This window comes from Tupaia chinensis, unplaced genomic scaffold (genome assembly GCF_000334495.1).
Source record: "Tupaia chinensis unplaced genomic scaffold, TupChi_1.0 Scaffold000333_1, whole genome shotgun sequence".
Lineage (NCBI taxonomy): Eukaryota > Metazoa > Chordata > Mammalia > Scandentia > Tupaiidae > Tupaia > Tupaia belangeri.
Window position 1 is genome coordinate 1,352,807 of NW_006159827.1, and position 15,227 is coordinate 1,368,033.

Here is a 15,227-nt window from a genome sequence, read left to right on the forward strand (position 1 = left end):
TTTGCTAAAAAGATGAAAATCTAGGTTGGTTTATTAAAACCAAAACATCTCAATCTGGTTAAGTAATAATCCTACTGTTATTTTTTTTTAAAGAATTATTAATTTTAATTTTATTTATTCATCCATTTATTTTAATTTGACCAGAGAGAGACAGAGAGAGGGGGTGGGGGAGTGAAGAAAGCAAGCCACCAGATCCAGGACTTGAACAGTCGCCATGTGGGAGTGTCCAGCACCTTAACCACCACACCGCCTGCTGGTCCCAATCCTACTATTTTTAATTTTAAAAGAACTGTTTATTTTTTATTTAAGTTCATTTATTTACTTAATTTGACCAGAGAGAGACAGAGAAAGTGAGAAAGCAAGCTGCCAGGTCTGGGACTCAAACTTCAGTCAACCATGTGGGAATCCAGCACTCTTAACCACCACGCCACCTGCTGGGCCCAATCCTACTGTTTTAAAATATATTGAACTTGGGACCAGCAGTTGGCATAATGGCCATGTCCCTGGACTCCCATGTAGTCGACAGCGGTTTGAATCCCAGACCCGGTGGCTTAAACTGACACCAGGCGTGTGCACCTGCGTGCCCAAGATCCCGAGGAGAAGGGAGAAAGGAGAAGGGATTGCAGTGTGCCATCCCCTCTAAGGAGTGATTTCTCGTTTTCTGTCTCTCTGTCTCTCTATGTCTTTCTGGTGAGAACACACACCCTACAGCAAAAATCTCTCAAAACAAAACAAAAATACTGAACTCCTAGGACCAGCAGTTAGCATAATGGCTATATTGCTGGACTCCATGTAGTCAACCACGGTTCGAGTCCCAGATTTGGAGGCTTAAATTCAAGCTGGGCACGTGTGTATGCATGCCCAAGATCCCAAGAGGAGAATGGAGGCAAAGGGGTTGTGGCCATACTCCCTGGCGTGTGTGTGTGTGTGTGTGTGTGTGTGTGTGTGTGTGTGTGTGTTTTCTCACTTCCTGTCTCTCTGTTTCTCTGGTGCGCACACAATCCTATAGCAAAAACCTCTCCAAAAAAGGAAAAAAGAAAAAAAGAAAATATCCTGAACTCCCTATCAAAGATCAACACCTAGGCTCATTTTCGTGGTGACTTGGAGGAGGTCAGCTGCTTCAAGATGAAGCTGAACATCTCCTTCCCAGCCACGGGCTGCCAGAAACTCATTGAAGTGGACGATAAACACAAACTTTGTACTTTTTATGAGAAGAGTATGGCCACAGAAGTTGTGCTGATGCTCTGGGTGAAGAATGGAAGGGTCAGGGGTGGAAACGACAAACAAGGTTTCCCTATGAAGCAGGGCATCTTGACCCACGGTCGTGTCTGCCTGCTACTGAGTAAGGGACATTCCTGTTACAGACCAAGGAGAACTGGGGAAAGGAAGCGAAAATCTGTTCGGGGTTGCATTGTGGATGCCAATCTCAGCATTCTCAACTCGGTTATTGTTAAAAAAGGAGAAGAATATTCCAGGACTGACTGATACTACCGTGCCTCGTCACCTGGGGCCTAAGAAAGCTAGCAGAATCCAAAAACTTTTCAATCTCTCTAAAGAAGATGATGTCCGCCAATATGTTGTAAGAAAGCCCTTAAATAAAGAAGGTAAGAATCCTAGGACCAAAGCACCCAAGATTCAGCGTCTTGTGACTCCCCGTGTCCTGCAACACAAACACTGGCATACTGCCCTCAAGAAACAACGTACTAAGAAAAATAAGGAAGAGGCAGCAGACTATGCTCAACTTTTGGCCAAGAGAATGAAGGAGGCTAAAGAAAAAAGCCAAGAACAGACAGTGAAGAGACGTAGGCTGTCCCCTCTGAGAGCTTCTACTTCTAAGTCTGAATCCAGTCAAAAATAAGATTTTTATGAGAAAGAAATAAATAAGATTGGATCTCAAATCTCTTTTGTCTTTTCATTGAACTAGACAAGACAGAGAAACTCAAGTCATAGAAAATGGGAGGTGGATAGAGCAATCCTACAGCATCTAAGGGGAAGTGGTATTCATATTTGGAGACTGGTACTGTCCTGCTATGGAAAAGGAGACATGGTGTAGGAAGGGATTTTTAGCATAAAACAGGTGCTGCCTCTTCAGAAAGGCATGGAACAAAGTTGGAAATAAATGACTTGGACTTCTAAAAAAAAAAAAAAAAGGTCAACATCTAGCAGAAGTTACACAAAGATCCCCGTGCTAGCTAGGAAAGGTCAAGATGGTCTCCGTAACTGTCATACTAATGCCTGTTTCTCTGACACTTACCGTGTAATGAATGTAGAAGGTGCCCTGTAGCAGTTGATCCTCGATGCAGCCTGACCGAATCTTATTCCTTAGCACCCTCTCGATGTACTTCTTTGTCTGAGTGTTGGTGCTATAGATGATGAGAAGCATTGCCAGGTCAAAAGTCTATTGTCAAAAAACACAAAACAATAGGAAAACCGCTTAATAAAATCAGTGCATTTACTGTAAGGAAACAGCAGCTCTCAACTTCTCTCCATTAAAACACAGAATGAATGATACAAATCTGCTTCACATACTCGGTGGAAATATCTGCGTTTTCACAAAACTCCGAAATATTTTCAAAAATAAAGTGCGGGAACCAGCAGTTGACCACGGTTCGCGTCCCAGACCCGGTGGCTTAAAACTCACGCTGGGCACATGTGCGTGCGTGCCCAAGATCCCGAGAGGAGAACAGAGGAGAAGGGATTGCGGCGTGACCATCCCCTCTAGTGGTGATTTCTCGCTTTCTGTCTCTATGTTTCTCTCTGTCTGTCTGGCGAGCGCACGTGCCCTATAGCGAAAACCTGTCCCCAAAAATAAATAAATAAATAAAGTGCCACAATTACTAACCACTGGTATTTTTTTAAAAAAATAGAGGCTTATGCATTGGGGTGCATGCACGTGCCAGAGAAAGAGACAGAGAAGGTGAGAGGGAAAGCGAAAAGACGACCCTCCATGGGGGATGGCCACAAATTAAAATAAATAAATAAATAAAGTTAAGTAAAATAATTAAAAATAAAAAGAATACAAATAAAAGTGGTATTTTTAAATAAGTACCTTTTAACATTCTCACATTTACATAAAGAAAGACGATTAAATCTCTTGTCAACTCCAGTACATATTTTCATTATGTTAGAAAGATTACCTAATGAGAGGTTGGAAAGACTGTAAATGCCCACCAATATGGGAATAGATAAAATAAACTACAGTAGCTGTTTTAAAATATTCTGCAGTCATGAGGGCCGGCAGGTGGCGTGGTGGTTACAGGCACGGGACTCCCACATGGACTATCACAGGGAAAGTGAGAAATCAACCCCCGATGGAGGATGGCCATGCTGCAATTCCTTCTCCTCCATTCTCTCGGGATTCAGGGCACACAAACACTCGGGCCCAGTGTGTTTTCCAAGTCACTGAGAGCCAATACATTTCTGTTGCGTATCAATTCCCAAGTCTCAGGTACTCTGTTAGAGCAGCATAAACGGACTAAGACCCGTCCTGGCAGCGATGGACTGTCTGATCCGCACTAGTGAGGTCTACACGGCCAAAGGGAAATTGAACAGGGAATGCCATTATCTTGAGTGGTAGGAAGAGCACTCAGACTGCAACGGGGACCTGACTCAGGAACGAGGTGGCTACGTTCTTTTTTTTGGAGAGATTTTCACTATAGGGCACGTGAGCTTGCCAGACAGACAGACAGAAACATAGAGACAGAAAGCGAGAAATCACCCGCCAGGGGGGATGGTCACGCCGCAATCCCTCCTCCCCCATTTTCCTCTCGGGATCTTGGGCACACACACACACACGCCCCTGGCGTGAGTTTAAACCACTGAGTCTGGGACTCGAACCGTGGTCGACTACATGGGAGTCCAGCAACATAGCCATTATGCTAACTGCTGGTTCCTATGGTGGCTACATTATTCATCTCTTCATCAGGGAACTCTGAACTTTTCGGACTACAACTCAGTGCTTGTTTGGAATGTTAATATTTTTTTAAACAAGATTTTAATTTATTATATTTAATTTTACTTATTCATTCATTTATTTTCATTTGACAAAAAGACAGATACATAGAGAGAAGGAAAGTGTAAAAGCAAGCCACCAGGTCCAGGACTTGAACCATGGTTGGCCATGTGGGAGTGTCTAGCACCTTAACCACCATGCCACCTGCTGGCCCCTGGAACATTAATATTTCCCTTTATGGATACTATAATTTTATTGCCAGGATTAATGAATAGTGGCAGACCATCTGGCAACTCATTCCCTCAGCTCTTCTTCCCCAGATAACGAATGTTTATCAGCACAGTGACAGAGGCACAGAAGGATGATTGAAGGGAGGAAGAAAATGGAAGCATGAGGGAAAGCTGGCCAACGTCACTAGTTTATAAAGTCTGCAACACTTTAATTCATAGTACATGGACGTTACCTTGTGTTCAGACACGGAGGAAATTCTTTCAATTGCCTGGAAAGATAAGGGTCACATCAGTGGAACATATTTTACCTCTCCATTCTCTCGGGATTCAGGGCACACAAACACTCGGGCCCAGTGTGTTTTCCAAGTCACTGAGAGCCAATACATTTCTGTTGCGTATCAATTCCCAAGTCTCAGGTACTCTGTTAGAGCAGCATAAACGGACTAAGACCCGTCCTGGCAGCGATGGACTGTCTGATCCGCACTAGTGAGGTCTACACGGCCAAAGGGAAATTGAACAGGGAATGCCATTATCTTGAGTGGTAGGAAGAGCACTCAGACTGCAACGGGGACCTGACTCAGGAACGAGGTGGCTACGTTCTTTTTTTTGGAGAGATTTTCACTATAGGGCACGTGAGCTTGCCAGACAGACAGACAGAAACATAGAGACAGAAAGCGAGAAATCACCCGCCAGGGGGGATGGTCACGCCGCAATCCCTCCTCCCCCATTTTCCTCTCGGGATCTTGGGCACACACACACACACGCCCCTGGCGTGAGTTTAAACCACTGAGTCTGGGACTCGAACCGTGGTCGACTACATGGGAGTCCAGCAACATAGCCATTATGCTAACTGCTGGTTCCTATGGTGGCTACATTATTCATCTCTTCATCAGGGAACTCTGAACTTTTCGGACTACAACTCAGTGCTTGTTTGGAATGTTAATATTTTTTTAAACAAGATTTTAATTTATTATATTTAATTTTACTTATTCATTCATTTATTTTCATTTGACAAAAAGACAGATACATAGAGAGAAGGAAAGTGTAAAAGCAAGCCACCAGGTCCAGGACTTGAACCATGGTTGGCCATGTGGGAGTGTCTAGCACCTTAACCACCATGCCACCTGCTGGCCCCTGGAACATTAATATTTCCCTTTATGGATACTATAATTTTATTGCCAGGATTAATGAATAGTGGCAGACCATCTGGCAACTCATTCCCTCAGCTCTTCTTCCCCAGATAACGAATGTTTATCAGCACAGTGACAGAGGCACAGAAGGATGATTGAAGGGAGGAAGAAAATGGAAGCATGAGGGAAAGCTGGCCAACGTCACTAGTTTATAAAGTCTGCAACACTTTAATTCATAGTACATGGACGTTACCTTGTGTTCAGACACGGAGGAAATTCTTTCAATTGCCTGGAAAGATAAGGGTCACATCAGTGGAACATATTTTACCTTATTCAACAAGACTTTTTCTCTTATTTGAAAGCCCACCTGCCCATCCATTAACTATCATCTATCATTTCCATCTGAATGACTTTTAACTTACTGGGTCAGTTGGAAAAGTCATGATGTATTTTTCTTTACTTTTTTTTTTTAATTTTATTTATTCATTCATTTATTTTAATTTGATGAGAGAGAGAGAGAGAGAGCAAGCAAGCAAGCCACCAGGGTCCCGGACTCCAACCATGGTCTGCCATGAGGGAGTGTCCAGCACCTTAACCACCACGCCACTTGCTAGTCCCCATCTTTTCTCTTTGTTTTAAAGAATTATTTTATTTAACTTTATTTATTTACTTATTTTTCAATCTGACCAAAGAGGGACAGAGAGAGCGAGAGAGACAGTAAGAAAGCGAGCCTCCAGGTCCAGGACTTGAACTGTGGTCAGCTATGTGAGAGTCCAATGCTGTTAACCACCACACCACCTGCCAGCCCTCATAATGTATTTTTCTATGCAAAAATACACCATGACTTTCCCGAATATTTAATATTTCATCTGTCACTGATTTCCACCTTGATCTTCAAAGTTTCAAAGTTCTCACTCACCTTGATCCAGGCTTCAGAAATGGTTTTCTCATACCTAACAGCTGACTTTATTATATCGAAGAGGAGGAGAACACAGTCTTGACCGCTGCTCTCTTGATTCCCTGAAGAACTACAGTAGCGGAGGAGAGAACATTTTTTTTCTTTTCAGCTTACCACAGACAAGCTTACAAGATCTGGTTCCCGGTTATAAGCCATGGGGAGCAAGTCACAACCTCATGTGTAAGATGGCTAATAAACTGTACCGGAGTCTGCGTGGATGGACCTGAATAGCTGAGCAAATACACAGACATGCACGTGCACGTGATTTTTTCAAAAACTGCATAATATTGTATGAGAATGTAATTATCATCATTTATAGTTCTAAGTGGTAAGTTCTTCATGTTTTTTAAAAATTATTTATTTAATTTTATTTATTATCATTATCACTTTTTAAATTTGCTACAGGGCACATGTGTTCACCAGAGAGAGACGGGGAGGAGGAGAGAGGGAGAGAGACAGACAGAGAGAGAGAGAGAGAGAAGTGAAGAAGCAAGCCACAGGGTCTGTGACTCAAACGGCAGTTGGCCATGTGGGAGTCCAGCACCTTAACCACCACACCACCTGCTGGCCCCAGTTAAGTGTTAAGTTCGAACTGCTCAGGCTAAGTATGGAACATTCTTTTCTGTGAGAAAAGGAGTAGCAACTATAGAGAAGCTGTATACCTTGCTCGACCTTTACTTTTCAACTTGCTTTGGGAAGCCAGGAACCGTGATGGCAAAATACAATGCTGAAGATCCAACTTCTCCCGAAGCTCAGAAATTACCTGTGTAAAGCAAGTGTCAGCTATGTGTTCTGCTCACTCATGGTGGACAGGCCCACTCTATTTTCTCACCAGAACTATAACAGCCTCCCGAAAGAACAAGGAAGGAAAAATGTAAATCTTATTATACAAGGAAGTTTGAAAGAGAGTTGATGAGAAGAACTAATACAAGTATAACCTATCCACATCCAAAATTCCAAAATTCCTTGAGGCACTACCCAGAAAGAGAAAATATAATCTGTAGGGACCAGCAGTTAGCATAATGGCTATGTCGCTGGACTCCCATGTAGTCAACCGCAGTTCGAGTCCCAGACCTGGTGGCTTAAAACTCACGCCGGGCGCATGTGCGTGCCCAAGATCCCGAGAGGAGAATGGAGGAGAAGGGATTGCAGCGTGGCCATCCCCCCTGGGGTGTGATTTCTCGCTTTCTCTCTCTCTGTCTCTGTCTGTCTGGCGAGCTCACGCGCCCTGTGGCAAAAACCTCTCCAAAAAAAAAAAAGAAGAAGAAAAGAAAATATAATCTGTAGCAGTTTATGTAAAATAATTAAACTAGTAGCTTCATTTCCTTCCTTTAATGCTAATAGGATTAACTAGCTTATCAATTAGTATGGTGACAAAAAAGAACAATTGGGAGTTATTACACAATTTATCCTTGGGAACAGCAGATGGAGTGATGGTTACATCGCTGGACTCCCACATGGCCAACCAGTGCAAGTCCTGGACCCAGCAGTCTCAAACTCACACTGGGCACATGTGCGTGCCCAAAATCCCCAAGAGGAAACCAGAGAAGGGACTGCGGCGTGGTCATCCTCCCGGGCGTTAATTTCTTCCTTTCTGTCTATCTGTCTGTCTCTCTCTCTCTCTAGCAAGCACACATGCCCTGATAGCAAAAATCTCTTTAAACAAAACGTATCCTGATGTATCTTTATCTAGGTTTGGTGGGAAATAACAGCATACTTCAAGTGCATCCGTGGCTGTTATGGAATGAAGAATGAACTTGACTATCACAGGTAAGTCGTCCAATCTGACAGATGACAAGTTATCCATCACCAACTGGCGGACCTAAAATAAAAAGCACAAAAACCTTTAATGTTTTCACGTTACCAATCTCAACCTAGTCCTAACTTGTTAGGTAAAATTAGAAAAACCACTCCTCGCAATTTTCACACTTGTAATTTAGAAAGAAAACCACCTCTTTTTATTTTCTCCCAAATTACAAACTTTCAACTATTAATGCCACAGCTTCTTCAAAAATAGGTGATAAATGTGACAGTGTTACTATCTTACATTTTGTAGGCTAAATTCTCAACTCCTTACAGGAAGGAATAAACAAACTGTTATTCCTATGAGAAATGTAAATATTCAGACAACGCAGGTTTCCACTACAAGTTATTTGTTTTCTTTCTTTTCCTTTTTTCTAGATTTTTGCGATAAGGTGTGCGCACTTGTCAGAAAGAGACAAAGATAGTGGGAAAATGAGAAATCACCCCCAAGAGAGATGGCCATGCTACAATCCCTTCTCCTTCATTCTCCTCTCAAGATTTTGGGGCACGCATGCACATGTACCTGGAGTGATTTTCAAGCCGTTGGGTCTGGGTCTCAAACTGCAAAGTCAGCCATGTGGAATCCAGCTGTCGTAACCACCAACCCACCAGCTGGTCCCAAGTTTATTTTTTTTAAAAACAGACCAGTGTGAGGCCAGCAGGTGGCAGAGTGGTTAAAGGTGCTGGATTCCCACATGGCCGACTGCAGTTTGAGTCTTGGACCTGGCAACTTGTTTTCTCCCTTTCCCTTTCTCTGTCTCTGGTCAAATTAAAAAAATAACAACAAAAATGGAATTAAATAAACAATTCTTTAAAAGAAAAGAAAAATAAAAACAGACCAGTGAATCATATTATAGCAACTGAAACTCATCGTAATAGAAAAAAAAAAAAGAGATCAAATGTCATTCAGTGTGATTTCAAAATGAGAATCATATTCCAGGAGGTCAGAGAGGTGGTTCTGTTTCTGGAGAGCAGAGTCTTCCCTACCTTAGCCAGAAGGTCTGAGTCGAGTTGGAGGCTGGACAGGACATCCAGGATGGGGACGGTCAGTGGGGTATTATCTGTTAGTAGGTCACTGTGAATGGTGGAGAAAGATAAAAATTAATCAACCACTTGAACAGTCAGACAGATTTGTGAAAAATCGCTCATTGGAATATGGGAGGGCAGGTCCCATGAACTAGCAGTTAAGGGAGCCAGATCCCATGTGGTCAACCACGGTTCGAATCCCAGTTCCAGTGTCTTGGAAAAACATGCCTAGCACAATGTACATGTGTGTCCAAAATCCTGACAGAATAAGTAAGAAGAGAAAGGATAGTGTGACCACGCCCCACTGGGGTTTGCTTTCTCCATCTTACCCCTGTCTCTTTCTCTGGCAAGTGCAGAGTCATTTGGTTAAAAAAAAAGAGGGAATATGGGAAAAGAGGATATATTTATTTCCTATTAAAATACTATTTACTAATGGGAAAAAATATTATTATCATTATTTTAAATTTTTGCCATAGGGAGCATGTGCTTACTGGAGAGAGAGAGAGAGAGAGAGAGAGGGAGGGAGGGAGGGGGAGAGAGAGAGGGAGAGGGAGGGAGAGAGAGAGAGAGAGAGAGCGAGTGAGCTCCTCAGCAAGACTTGGGAGAGGGAGAGAGAGAGGGAGAAATCACTCGCCGGGAGGAGATGGCCACGCCACAATCCCTCCTCCTCCTTTCTCCTCCTGAGATTTTGGGCACACATGCACACACGCTTAGTTTGATTTTTAAACTACCAGGTCTGGGATTTGAATAGCAACCAGCCATGTGGGAATCTAGCACCTTAGCCATTATGTCACCTGCCAACTGCAAATTATCGTTAATAGTATGTTTAAAAATTGTTTGATTTTGGGTCTGGCAGGTGGCATGCTGGTTAAGGGCACTGGACTCCCATATGGTTGACAATGGTTCAAGTCTTGAACCTGGCAGCTTGTTCTCTCATTTTCTCTCTAACACTGTCCCTCTCTGGTCAAATAGAAAATAAATAGTTTTTTTAAAAAAATTGTTTGATTTCAAAAAATAATATAAGCTCATTACAAAAATTATAAAAATTCAACAAAGAAATAAGAAGTCCTCCTTCACCATCCTCACCGTTCAGAGGTCACCACTATTGCATTTGGTACACGTAAATAATTCTTGAAAAAGGGAAAAAGAAAACTCAAAACGGTTACAATAACGGGTGGTAAGTATGATAAGTGTATGTGTAGAAGGCTACAGGAGTACACAGTGGTGAAGACAGTGGTGAGTTCTGAGGACACTACACAGAAGGACAGGTGGCATGGAGCAGGACAGGGGTGGTACAGATCTCTGCCTCGAGGCAGCATCCTGCCCAAGAGCCTAAATTCAGGGAACCCAGGAGGTCTGCACAGGGATCTCACAGGCAATTGGAGAAAAGGAAGTATTAAAATCGGAATGATTAAACTTTCTAAGAAAAGTAAAATGTTGTATTAAGACGGAAACAGTATTGGGACCAGCAGTTAGCGTAATGGCTATGTTGCTGGACTCCCATGTAGTCGACTGCGGTTTGAGTCCTGGATCCGGTGGCTTAAACTCACGCCGGGTGCGTGTGCATGCGTGCCCAAATCCTGAGAGAATGGAGTAGAAAAGATTGCAGCAGCATGGCCATCCCCTCTGGAGGGTGATTTCTCGCTTTTCTTTCTGGGCAGCACACACACCCTATAAAAGCAAAAACCCCTCAAAAAAAAAAAAAAAGAGAAGCAGAAACAGTATTATCTGTGACAGCCTTCCCTTCTTTTTTTCTGAGAGGTTTTTTTGCTATAGGGTGTATACAGAGAGATAGGAGACACAAAGAGAGACATCACCCCCGAGTGGGACGGCCATATATTCCCTTCTCTATTTTCCTCTTGAAATTTTGGGCACACACACACAAAACTGGTGTGAGTTTCAAGCCACCAGGTCCAGGACTCAAACCACAGTTGACCGTGTTAAGGTGTCCAACACCTTAACCACTACATCACCTGCTGGCCCCGCTTCCCCTTAATTATTGCCTTACACTATTTTTTATGTGAATGGCAGTAAGCAATGGATCTCAGAAATGGGTTGTATGCAGAGATGTGCATTAGGAGCATCTGCAGGCCAGCTCTGCAGCCTATGGGAGTCAGGTATCACATAGTTGACCACTTGGTTCAAATCCTGGCCCATGAAACTTGAGAAACATGCTAGGTGCATGTGTATGCATGCCCAAAATTCCAACAGGATGGAGAAATGGAGGAGGAATTGCAACATAACCATACCCCACTGGGCAAGGAGGTTGCTGTCTCTATTTTTCTCTAGCAAGGACATGTGCCCTCTTAAAAAAAAAAAAGAAAAACAAGAATCACCCAGGGACCCAAAGAATGCAGATGTTTAATAAGTTTCACCATGATTTTGATGTGAAGTCAGGATTGAAGATTCTTTGGAAGAAATGCTAATGGAATAAAGGGATCATGTTCAAGTTCTCCATAGAACAAATTTATGCACATAATCCTAAAACAGACTTCATGTTTATAACATGTATGCTTTAATTGTTTTTGTCTTTCTAAGAGAGATTTTTGCTATAGGGCACATGCGTTCACCAAAGAGACAGAGACAGAAAGCAAGACATCACCCCCTGGGAGGATGACCATGTCACAATCTCTTCTCCTCCATTCTCCTCTTGGGGTTTCGGGCACGCATATACGTGTGCCTAGTGTGAGTTTCAAGTCATGGGTTCCTGAACCCAAATCATGGTCAGCCATGAGGGAGTCGAGCAACATAACCATTCTCCCTGTGGATCCCACAGGTACCATTTAAAAGAAAGTAGATGGATCTATTCAAATATATACCTATTACTAGAAAAACAAGTTAAATCTTGTACCCTACTCATGAAAGGTTAAGCATCACTCTTTTTTTATATTAAGAACACATAACTTGCAACCAGCAGTTGGCGTAATGGCTCTGTTGCTGGTCTCCCATGTAGTCCGGGACTCAAACCGTGGTTGACTATATGGGACATAGCCATTACGCTAACTGCTGGTCCCACAAAAAACTCTCTTAAAAAAATTTTAAAAAGAACACATTACTGTGGGCCGGCGGGTGACATGGTGGTTAAGGGTGCTGAACTCCCATGTGGCCGACCATGGTTCTTGTCCCAGACCTGTTGGCTTGCTTTCTCTCTCTCTTGCTCTGTCCTTCTCGGGTCAAATTAAAATAAATAAAATTAAATAAAGTAATCAAAAAAAAACATTACTGCTATTCTTCTCATACGGCAGGGCTAACGCTCCCATAGTGGACCGTCTCCTGTGAAGTGACAGGGTACTTATCCACCTGAGTTCTCTCCCCACATCAGCATGCTGGGAGTCCCCTAGGATTTCAGGCAGACTGGTGATGAAGTCGTGCTGCAGGTACTCTGGAGCAACGCTGATCAGCTGCATGATCTTGGTGGTGAGATCCTGTAGTGAAGGACACTGTTAGAAATGAGGCACACTACCCAGAATAGACAGGCTACCTAACTGAAATGCAGAGCCGAAATTATCTTGTATACAGTATGACAATTAGACTCAAACTCTAAACCTAAATTCAGAAGCAAATGAACCAGAAAATTTCCAACAAGATGACATAAAGATAAAAATGTAAGGTAGGTAATTATTTATGGAATACGTCTGTAACATACTTTTTTGGGGACGAGGTTTTTGCTATAGGGTGCGTGCACTCCCCAGAAAGACAGAGAGAAACAAAGACACAGAAAGTGAGAAATCACCCCCCGGGGGGATGGCCATGCCACAATCCCTTCTCCTCCATTCTCCTCTCAGGATCTTGGGCACAGATGCACACATGCCTGGCGTGAGTTTAAACCACTGGGTCCAGGATTCAAACCATGGACGACTACATGGGAGTCCAGCGACATAGCCATTACACTAACTGCTGGTCCTTGTAACATACTTTTTTTCATTTAATCTATTTTGTGTGACAATTCCCATATTTAAAATGTGGGAATATGAGTTACTCAAAGAACAGATCCAATATTCCAGCCCACATGAGACTCCAAAATTCATATTTTTCCAAATGAAAATTAGTCTTGGAATGTCTCCCAAAACTTAGAAAAATGAGTATAAGAACTCCTGAAAAGAAATGGTTCTTGGGACCAGCAGGTGGTGTGGTGGTTTTGGCGCTGGACTTCCACATGGCTGATTGTGGTTCAAGTCTATGATCAGTACCTTGAAAGTCACTCCAAGCATGGTTACTTGCATACTCAAAATCCCAAGAAGAGAATGGAGAAGGGACTACAGTATGGCCATCCCACCTAGGTGATTGCTCGCTTTCTGTCTCTGTCGATCTCTCTGTTAATGATCAATAGCAAAAATCTTTAAAAAAAAAAAAAAAAAAAAGCAGTGCTGGCAGGTGGCATGGTGGTCAGGGGTGCTAGACTCTCACTTGGCCTACCTAGGTTCGAGTCCCAGCCCTGGCAGCTTGCTTTCTCGTCTTTTCTCTCTGTCACACTCTGTTCCTCTCTAGTCAAATTAAAGTTAAATAAACTAATTCTAAAAAAAAAAAAAAAAAAAAAAAAAAACCTTAAGCACCAGACTAAAAAGAGATTCAACTTTATCAAGGAGCTTGATATAAAACATATAACTGTAAAAACATTCCATAATTTTCCTTAAAATATAATCAAGTTAAAACATCTGGAGTAGGGGCCGGCAGGTGGCATGGTGGTTAAGGCTGCTGGACTCCCACATGGCCGACTGAGGTCCAAGTCCCGATCCTAGTGGCTTGTTTCCTCACTCTTTCTCACTCTCTCTCTCTCTGGGCAGATTAAAATAATAAATAGTTAAATAAATAAAGTTAAATAAAATAATTCTTAAAAAAAATGTGCAGTGAAAGGGCAAGCAGGTGGCATAGTGGTTAAAGCAGTGGACTCTGATACAGCCAACCATGGTTAGAGTCCTGGACCTGATGGCTTGAAACTCACATCAGGGGTTTGTGTGTGCCCAAAATCCCTAGAGGAGAATGGAGGAGAGGGGACTGTAGTATGGATGCTTCCCAGGGGATGATGATTTCTTGCTTTCTGTCTCTCTGCCTCTGTCTATCTCCCTAGCAAGTGCATGTGCCCTATAGCAAAAACTGCTTAAAAAAAAATCATCTCTGTACTTTGAAAAATAAATTTCTTTCGGGGAACCAGCAGTTAGCGTAATGGCTATGTCGCTGGACTCCCACATAGTCGACCGTGGTTCACGTCCCAGACCCGGTGGCTTAAAACTCACGCCGGGCGCGTGTGCATGCGTGCCCAAGATCCCGAGAGGAGAATGGAGGAGAAGGGATTGCGGCGTGACCATCCCCCCTGGGGGGTGATTTCTTGCTTTCTGTCTCTATGTCTCTCTCTGTCTGGCAAGCGCACGCGCCCTACAGTGAAAATCTCTCCAAATAAATAAATAAATAAATAAATTTCTTTCCAAGTAGTTATTTCATAAATGATGTAATAGCTGGATTATTTTTTTAAGAAATGATTTTCAAATTAGAACTAGAAAAGCATAATAGATGGACAAAACATGTGAATCTTCTGTTTAAAAAGAAGGAAAAAAAACTCCTATCAACTCCCAAAGATTACGTGTGAGAAACACACTTTTTAAATGCCAGAGACAGATAAAGCCCAAAAGCCTACCTTGCCATCTACAACTCTGTCGAGCCATTTTAGTTGACTGAAAATGAGTCGAGGCATGTGGATTCCATCATTGTTCATGCTGAAACGGCAGGGAAAGACAAGACAGTTGGCCTTTCTAACTCATAATGGTAAACACTAACGCTATACTTAACATTTACGGAACACTTAGGCTGCGCATCACTCACTGTGCGAGACACACACGTGATACAAAGAAAGCAGGAGATACATGCTTATACATGTGGCAAAGATGCGAGAAAGAAGACACACTGAACTGGCCTGGTGATTGAGTTGCTGGACTCCCACATGGCCCAACCATGGTTGGAGTCCCAGGCCTAGAGGTTTGCTTTCTCACTCCCTCTCTCTGGTAAAAATTAAAATAAACGAATAAGTACAATTAAATAATTATTTTTCTTAAAAGATAACAATTTAATAAACTTTAAAAAACTGAACAACGGGGACCAGCAGTTAGTGTAATGGCTATGTTGTTGAACTTCCA

General features: G+C 42.7%; 1 protein-coding gene and 1 pseudogene across 2 annotated transcripts in view; one reads left to right on the forward strand and one right to left on the reverse strand.

Moving 5' to 3' along the window:
* FANCD2 (FA complementation group D2) overlaps positions 1 to 15,227 on the reverse strand; it is a 74,323-nt gene that overhangs the window by 47,511 nt on the left and 11,585 nt on the right. The window contains exons 8-15 of one of the 2 annotated variants that reach the window (XM_027773240.1): positions 14,732 to 14,810; positions 12,400 to 12,524; positions 9,061 to 9,148; positions 7,988 to 8,092; positions 6,933 to 7,033; positions 6,232 to 6,340; positions 4,416 to 4,451; positions 2,255 to 2,398 (exon numbers count right to left, since the gene is read on the reverse strand). In XM_027773240.1, the coding sequence (XP_027629041.1) occupies positions 2,255 to 2,398; positions 4,416 to 4,451; positions 6,232 to 6,340; positions 6,933 to 7,033; positions 7,988 to 8,092; positions 9,061 to 9,148; positions 12,400 to 12,524; positions 14,732 to 14,810 (787 nt within the window). Of the gene's footprint in view, positions 1 to 2,254; positions 2,399 to 4,415; positions 4,452 to 5,565; positions 5,602 to 6,231; positions 6,341 to 6,932; positions 7,034 to 7,987; positions 8,093 to 9,060; positions 9,149 to 12,399; positions 12,525 to 14,731; positions 14,811 to 15,227 lie in introns of both variants that reach the window. The other variant, XM_006152003.3, reaches the window with a different exon arrangement.
* On the forward strand, positions 1,126 to 1,898 carry LOC106735221 (40S ribosomal protein S6 pseudogene; annotated as a pseudogene).